Source organism: Salvelinus fontinalis, chromosome 16 (assembly GCF_029448725.1).
Source record: "Salvelinus fontinalis isolate EN_2023a chromosome 16, ASM2944872v1, whole genome shotgun sequence".
Taxonomy (NCBI): Eukaryota; Metazoa; Chordata; class Actinopteri; order Salmoniformes; family Salmonidae; genus Salvelinus; species Salvelinus fontinalis.
Genome location: NC_074680.1, coordinates 29,218,041 through 29,227,255, shown reverse-complemented (window position 1 = coordinate 29,227,255; position 9,215 = coordinate 29,218,041). Strand labels below are relative to the sequence as shown.

The following is a 9,215-nucleotide window of genomic DNA, read 5'->3' as shown; positions in this document are numbered from 1 at the left end:
CCATAATAAGCTAATACGATGACGTCAGCTTTGAAGCGCTGAACTAAAACAATCAACCTCGCTCACTTGTGCTCTCGGACTTGACCGCGCAGCCATTAGAATTTTACAGTTTAAGTATACATTTGTAAAGGCAGTCGGCCTTCATAGCATATTTTCCTGTTTTATTCGTTTGACCAACCCACTATCCATTGTGTAGCCCGCGTTACAGCTTGTGCCTGTTATCTCTCGCGCAACCTCTCCCTAAAAGCATGTCTTCGAAGCCCAGCGACGAACTAGGTTCGGAAGGGAAATGGTTTGGGGACGATTATGAAAGAAATGGCCTGTTTGGAAGCGCCCCACCCCGGTTTGATGAGCTACGTGAAGATTTTAAACCGAAAACCAGGGAGGAGACGAGCGACCTGGATCAATTTCATCAATTTGAGGACGATGGGAAAAGGCCTCCCGTTGCTATGGAAACTACATCTACAGGTAAAGCGGTTTATCAATAACATTTATCTTATCACTTATAGACAACACTTGTTTTATATAGATATACATCGTGCGTAATTTAAATTAGTCTGTTTACATTTCTCATAGCAGCCGATGCTATCACAAATACTTATTTTTTGGGGTGTAACATGTCTGAGATGGAACCTTCGTCATCGCAGTGTACCAGACATTCTGTACTTTCTCACGGAGTCAGTGAAAAGTTTAGTAGATTGAATCTACACCAGTCATGGGTTTGGCTGGGAAATGTACTTAAGTGCAAATAATGGAATCGATTTCCTATTAGTGGGTAACTACAGAATAGAACAGAATTTGAACTTGGATAAAATACAATTCAAAACCGTTTATGGACTATGAAATTTAGGTCTACAAAACATTGAAATGTCTTAGAGAAACAGATCTACAGAACAGACCAAGAGAAGACAGCAAACAACAGGCCGACTGTGACCTAGCCATGGGCCTAGCCCTTGATCATGACTCAGTTCCAGTACATTACACATAAGAGTCATTGGATGAAGGCGAGTTTTGTTAAGAGCCACTATGCTCTGAACATTAACACTCATCGCTTGCGTTATTATTTTGGAAGCATAATGACCTTATCCTCCATATCACAGAAACAATTATCAAAACGTTAAATGTATACACTATATGTATACATACACACTACTGTTCAAAAGTTTGGGGTCACTTAGAAATGTCCTTGTTTTTGAAAGAAAATATTATTTTTGTCCATTAAAATAACATCAAATTGATCAGAAATACAGTGTAGACATTGTTAACCTGTTTGGGCTAGGGGGCAGCATTTTCACATTTGGATGAAAAGCGTGCCCAGAGTAAACTGCCTGCTACTCAGTAGATTTGGATAGAAAACACTCTGAAGTTTCTAAAACTGTTTGAATGATGTCTGTGAGTATAACATAACTCATATGGCAGGCGAAAACCGGAGAAAAATCCAACCAGGAGTGGGAAATCTGAGGTTTGTAGTTTTTTAACTCTTGGCCTATCGAATACACAGTGTCTATGTGGTCAAATTGCACTTCCTAAGGCTTCCACTAGATGTCAAAAGTCTTTAGAACCTTGTTTGATGCTTCTACTGTGAAGTGGGGCGAATGAGAGGGGATTGAGTAAGGTCTGCCATGAGCTGACCATGCGCTGAAACAGTTTTCAGCTGTGCTAACATAATTGCAAAAGGGTTTTCAAATGATCAATTAGCCTTTTAAAATGATAAACTTGGATTAGCTAACACAATGTGCCATTGGAACACAGGAGTGATGGTTGCTGATAATGGGCGTATGTACGCATATGTAGATATTACATAAAAAAAATCAGCCGTTTCCAGCTACAATAGTCATTTACAACATTAACAATGTCTACACTGTATTTCTGATCAATTTTACATTATTTTAATGTACAAAACATTTGCTGTTCTTTCAAAAACAAGGACATTTCTAAGTGACCCCAAACTTTTGAACGGTAGTGTATATATTATATACTGTATAGGGTTAGTGTTCCCAAACGGCCATATCTCCATGTTACTGCACGTGTTTATGGAAGACAGAGAGACCACTTGTGATAATTAGCTATATAGCATGTTCCCGAACATCTGTGTGTAACGGAAGAAGGCCGCCAGAAAAGTTGTCGCTGAAGAATACTGTCATCTGCAACTGATAAAGCCGGTTAAAACAGTGTACAGTAAGTTTGTATTTTGCATTTGTGAAATTATGTTGATGTGATATGAAAGTAAAGGGCTTTATGTTTCTAGAACCATATCGCAATTGAGAATTTGAGTCAACCTCTGAAAATAACATAAATAAGGTACTTGCACCTTAAGGAGTAATGGTAACGTTAGGCTCCTTAAGAGCACATCTTGGGCTAGCCATTGGCCTAGCAGGCTACAAACATTGGTCGGGTACAGTCCTTTTACTACATTTTTAAAATATTATTTGAAGCTAGGGACAACACACTGCATAGCTATATCACTTGAATATTAAACTGAAAGTTTAAAAATATATTCCTTTAAATCAGCACTATATGCCATTTTGTTGTGTTTGCATAACAAGCTTTTACTAAAATGTTAGCTCCCATGGCCTGCATTTCCAAAATAGTCCTAATTGTTTGTTTACAAAGGCAGTCTGGCTAGAATACAATCAGTCACTCACATCCTAAGCAGAGTTGGGTAGGTTACTCTAAATGTAATCTGTTACAGTTATTAAACTTACATTTGTGCCTTTTTTCAGTGCTGATTTATTTGTATGTTATTGAGAAAACAGAAAGGTGTCATAATGTATTTTTTATTTTTAAATGTAAAGGTAATCTTTCTAAATGTAAAAGTTTTCCAAGAAGGAATTATCAATTTTTTCACAAATATTTTTTCTGGTAATGTAACTGATTCATTTTTTTGTTGTAATCAGTTATTCCCCAACCCTGAACCTTATCACCTTATCACACATGTTAATGAGGTTGGGTAGCATTGATTAAGCAGTGTGCTGTTGCACCTCAAAGCAGTGTTTTTGTGGGAGCATCATTCATGCTTCAGTTCTAAATCCATTACCCTCTTCAGCAGAGTTCAGCCTATGCTGCTATTTTTAATCCTGGAGAAACGGCTCACCATCCACTTGGAGAGTAGGGAACTGGAGCCCTGCACTTTCATTTTGATTCACAGTTCCTCTGAAATATTCATAAGGTGGTGTTTCAAATCCCGGCTCTCTTCTTAACCCAGGCCTTTTCCTTAGATCTTTCAGCACTGTAATTTAGTTTTTTGAGATGGCAAGCACATTTTTTCTACAAAAACAGAGAGGCATCTAGGCCTGTAATCTGATTTAATGCAGTGTCTTAGTAAATGTGGCATTAAATATCAGTGCTTAAAAAAACATTGTTTTTGTTGTTGAGTGGGAAATGAAGTTGTCTTCTAAACATGGCTTCAGTTCAGTCAGCCTGCCAGATTCTTTGCCCTAATGGCAAGATAAACGCTTTTTTTTTAACTAGGCAAATCAGTTAAGATCAAATTCTTATTTACAATTATGGCCTACCGGGGAACAGTGTATTAACTGTTTTGTTCAGGGGCAGAACAACAGATTTTTACCTTGTCAGCTCGGGGATTTGGTCCAGCAACCTTTCAGTTACTGGCCCAACGTTCTAACCACTAGGCTACCTGCCGCCCCAGGTTCACGTGAATGGTTTACTCACTCTGTGCCTTCACAGCTCAAGTCAGAGGATGGACCTGTTCCCAAACTCACACAGACATACACACACACAATGCACGCATGCAGTCACACACGCACTCACGCGTGCACATGCACAAACACAAAGCTGCCATTTCAAAATCATCAAAAGGGAAACATAACTACCTTTTAGCCTTGCCTATAACATAGAAACACTCTGTTGTGACACTTGTGGTCTTGGTAGGCACAGTGGGGATCTTTTCAGAGCTAGGCTGCTTTCAAAAACTGTAGGCAGACACTGGACAGCCAGGTCTACAATAGTGTAGGGAACAGAGGGCAGGGAAGTAAACCCCAGGTCGCTGGTGTGAAATGCAAACACCCTATGCATTGCGCCAATAGGGTTAACTCGCTTGCTGGGAATTGTAACGTGGCTCATATAGAGGGGATGATACAATAGCCTTTGGACAGAAAAGCCCTAGCCTGTTCTGACCTGTCTAGGACCCTGTCCCTGACCCTCTCCATGCAACAATGTACTCACACAGATTTCACTCTCGCCGGTAGATATCATGCTCCAATCTTTGTTGAATCACACGATTTTCTCAAGAAAATTAAACTGCATACTTCTCGGACCACATAACTCACAGAACCTCAGAGTGAGGCTACTGTACATTAGGCCCCTCCCATTTCCAGTAGCTGACCTCAGCTACACATATTCAATTGCAGCAGCAGAACTTGAGAAGAATAACCGTGAACCATACAGCATGCCTGTTCTCCTCTAGGCTAAGTGATGCCCAATCATCCCCGCCCTCTGCACATAGAGATGTTGCACACACATATCTAATACAGATTTAAAAAACAATGTAGTAATGATGAGCAGGATGTCGCTCCATCCAGAATTCTGACCAGATCTGACCACGTTGCGAAATGCACATGAGGATATCGCTCCACTTGTTCATTTATATGCATCTAATGAGTTTCCCTGCCCTCTGGGGTAGACAAAACAAACAAACACACTGTGCAGAAAGTGAGAGAATTCTGGCATTTCTTCTGTCTCTGTGAATATTGTATGTTTTGAAGTCTGTGTTTGATATTCAGAGATTTTTTTTAAGGCAATAGGACTGTTCCACTGTACACAGTGAAAGACACATTTTACTCTCTGAAGATGAAAGGTATTAGGTTAATAGTACACATTCCCTTTACATGTCTCCTATCCAGACAAGCACACCAATCATTGTTCACTAGCCACATTTTGACACAGTGACTCAGGGGTTGCTAGTCCCTCCTCTTCTGCATCTCAGCATAAAGCATGAGACAGGGTGTCTACTGTCTGGGACTTTTCCATAGTTAGGAGAGAGGAAGCACTTACAGGCTGACTATCGCTCGTGCGCGAGCATTGCAAAATAAATGTAGAAATCTATATTATTCAATTATTGCACCCACACTGCTCGCGCGCGCCAACGAGCGTCTGCATTGCCAAGGGCTAAAATAGAAGTCAGTTCTATTTCTGACGCAGATCGCGCTGCAAGTCCTGCCTCTCCCATCTCCTCATTGGTTTATAGAAGCAGGTACCCACGTGTCATCTCCTCATTGGTTATACCCACGTGGGTGATTGAAAGACGAACGAAGTCAGTGGCGGTAATGCACCTAATTTATGAAAGTTGCCAATCGCAATATAAAGTCCAGAGAAGAAAAAGCTTAGAAGGAGGAGAGATGACTAGAAACTATTCGGTTGACCGTTTTATGTGTGGATTAATTGTCGGAGTAGAGGACCTTGTGCATTTCAGGTAAAATAACAACTCAATGTTTATATCCCAGGACAAATTAGCTAGCAACAGCAAGATAGCTAAAAAGGACTAATTAGCTAGCAAGTGCAAGCTAGCTAGCTAAATTGCCATAAATGTTTAATGCTTTTCGACCTGTACCCAAATTAATATAATTGGTGCAGTTTGTTTTGATATTTTAACCTGCGTGTCGTGATCGCGTTTGGTGTGAGGGGACAAAATACATTTATGCACGATTGCGCACGCGCGCAGCTGGTTTGGGTTCCATGTTAGGTCTACAGTACATGTTCATCAACCAGGGAGATATCTGCTCTTATTCCCAGAGATCCAGAAGTCCTGCGATGTTGCTGGGAGGAAGGATGATGAAGATGCAAGAAACTGTGCTGCTAGTGTCTCTGTCTGTGCTGCCTCATAAAAAGACTTGGGCCCCTCTGCCTGTCCTGTTTCTTGCCAGACTGCCTTCCAATCTCATTCGTCTTCTTCAGCTTCCAGGGCCAATTAGCTAATGCTGAGGGAAGGACACAGATAAAGCAACAAATGAGAGGTTCATGAAACTTCCACTCCAGGGACAACACAGAATGTCAGCTGTCGTGAACTGTGGACCTAATTAGATTCTTCTCCAAATATTTTTCTATCCCCCCACAGACAACGATGTGCTGTCTTTGAATCGAGTCTAATGCTTTCTCAAACCTTCTCACTGTCAGTGTGCATGGTTCTCCCCAGGATTCTTTAAGAAGTTGGTGCTGCTGAGTACGGCAAGTTTATGTTTATTTTTGTTATTTTTTTACACCTGTAACTGCCATTTCCTGCAATCTAGAGCAATAATATGACAACAAAAACATAGTGGCACAGCCAGTCCCCATGGTGGCTTTATAAAAAAAAGATGTACAGAGATAGATGTGCCATGATTGTGTTTGAATTGCTCAATAGCACTAGGCTTCTCACAACACTCAACTCTCTGTCCACATTGGTTGGTAGTTGGATGCTGAGGGATGTTGGCAGTCAGTGGAATCCAACCACTGTCCTCAGCATTTTGTCCAAATTTAATAGACTGGGGACAAAAAAAGACACAAATTTGTGCATGTTGTCCTACGTGTCCTTTGTGTGTGTGTCCTTGAGTGCATGATGTGTGTCTTGGCTATAAATGAAAGTGAAGTGAGACAATAAAATAGTTAATTGACAACTGGGCTACAAAGCTGGCAGCTTGTAGACACTCAGTCTGGATCTTCAAATAATCTATCCTCACCATTCCACTCAGGCAAGGACTTCGCCAGGATCGATAAATGACAGGTGGCACTGGCAACCAAAGCTTCCATTGACTTCACAACTTGAATACAATAGGGCTTCTTGTGTGTAGGCTGACTGTTTTTATAGATTTTTCTCATCCCAATTTTCTGCCTGTCCAGCCATAATGGCCGTTTAAGAAGATGGTGGATAAATATAATATTTTTACAGTTATTGTATGCCATGGATCAATCTTAATGCCCTGATATCAATAGTTAATTTGCAATTATATACCCTGACTTCCCTCTCAGCTGCCTACCTATTGACCTCCTTCTGTATTAATACCCCCGTTGTCACTTTTGAGCAACTTCTATTTGCTGTGTTTGTGAAACCTCTTGCTTAATTACTTCCCTCAATTCAACGCCTCTGTTTCTTTCTTCCCCTTTCTCATTGTCACCCTCTTATCTGCCTGAGGTTTCCGTTTGAAGAACCCTAATGTAAGGCCCCTCTCGCCCTGTGTTTGTCTGGTTTGCTGGAGAGGACTCTTGAAAAGAGATACCGCACTGGTTGAACATGGAAAAACAGTAACACGTATACTGTTCAGTGTTTATCCAGGTTCGCATACAGTATAAACACTGGCTGTACAGTGTAAGCCTACATTCACTTTTCAGTTACTTTCATTCAACAAGTCGCCATTCTAGTAATTATAGCATTGTACAGTAAAGTTGAACAACAGTGTGTGTAAAACACAATAAGTTCATTTGAAAGTCAATACAAGTAGAGGAAGAGGCATGATGGCGGTTTATTAAAGGCGTTCCTGCTCCAGAGCGATGCTGATGCAGCACAGCATCTCCTATGCCCCCCTCAGGGCCAGAAGGCTGCATGGAGGTGGGAGTGGAGAGGTTTAGGGAGTGAGGCTCCTGGGAGCTTGAGGGGAACTGACAGTTCTGTATGCAACTGCAAAAAAATTAGGAAAACAAACCAAGACTCGACATGACTCTTTGATTTCAAATCCCCTCGATATATGTTTTGATTGTTGTTAATTTAGAAATATCAAATTAGCGCAGCCAAACACAATAGAGAAAGATCATCAACATTGAAGACCACTATCATTATCCTGAGATCAATGGCAGAGTCTTGTGGAATGAATGCATTGGGCCACGGCCGCCTACATGCAGTTCATCGAACCTCTGCTTCCAAGCCTATACAGTACATGTAATAGTCAAAACTTTAGATGTCATCTGTTATCACGTTTTTGTCTCCAGCCACATAATGAGAGAAGCCTAGCGTAGCAGCTATTGCCAGGGTGCATTAGGCGAATAGCTGCGTTGTCTGTGTGTAGGGGCCATTTCCATCTAAAAGGAGCCATGACCACCAACAAGTGAAGTTCATAGGAGCATATCAAATGAAAGCTAACAATAAACATTTTTGAAATTAAAGTATGTATAGATTTTTCTAACATTTTCTATCCTAAAAATGTGGAAATGTGGAATAAGTACAGACTTTGATTTCTGGTCAAATAGCAAACGTCTTAAACATCAAAACACAATTAAAGACTGAATTAAAGACCCCTGCCAACTAATATCAACACTTATATTTATTTTTGGATAAATGATTTGACTTCTGTAAATTTAAGAAACATTACCTTGTGCCTTGTAATTCCGTTACCAAAAACCCACATATCTTTAAGATATGTTGTAATTTCTCTCCCATATTAGATTAGAAGTTTGAGTAGAGAGGATAATGAAAGTTCACAGAATTATTAAGTAAAGGTAGACCTATAAATTAGTTAGTGTTTACTAATACCAAGTTTGTTTATGAAGTCTTAAGTGATTAAAATCCATAATTCTGTTACCAAATTGGTAACGGAATTACTGCAAAAAAAAATCTTCTGTCATGTGTGCTTCCTCTCCGGCCTCTAGGTCACCAGGCTGATTGTTATGGCGCACACCTGTCATCGTCGATATGCGCTTTATGACACTCATCTGGACTCCACTCCCTTTGGTTCTGTCACGCTGGTATGAATGATTCAGGAGACAGACGCAGGAATGCGTAATAGGGTTTTTAGAATTGATAAGGGAATTTATGTGTTTAAAAATAATGATTTAATAATTCCACTTTGAAACCTAACTATTAGTGATTATAGTTTATGTAGCATGTATAAGGAATAATTAAAGTATTAAACATAAGTCCAACTAGGTTCAGAAGAGACCTGTGAGGGAGAGAAATGTGTGTGTATGTGTGTGCCTAAGAAAATACCGAGAACAATTAAAACGGTGTTTGACCCGACCTGGCTAGAACTCTGAGAAACTTATGATAGGATAGGGAGTACTTCTCAAGGTTTCCCTAATCTCGGGGGAATGGAACTGTCGGCTATCTACTGTTTGTGTGGAAGTATGTGCGTAAGTAAGGAGCGAGTTATAAAATAGATGTCTTTGTATAATGGACTTCAGAGCGCTCTCGTGAATAAACATTTTCACTATTGTAAGCTGGGACTCTGTCTGTTTAAGTTCAACCATAGTCTTACAAACTCTGGGTTGCAGACTGAGTAGATTAATTTAAG

The 9,215-nt window shown here is 40.3% G+C and overlaps 1 protein-coding gene across 1 annotated transcript in view; it reads left to right on the top strand.

Annotated features, from left to right (window-relative positions):
- The first annotated feature begins 44 nt into the window (after window positions 1–44).
- rtn1a (reticulon 1a) overlaps window positions 45–9,215 on the top strand; it is a 47,732-nt gene continuing 38,561 nt past the window's right edge. Inside the window, exon 1 of the mRNA XM_055864991.1 lies at window positions 45–468. Within this exon, the coding sequence (XP_055720966.1) occupies window positions 249–468 (220 nt within the window). The 5' untranslated portion in view covers window positions 45–248. The remainder of the gene's footprint in view (window positions 469–9,215) is intronic.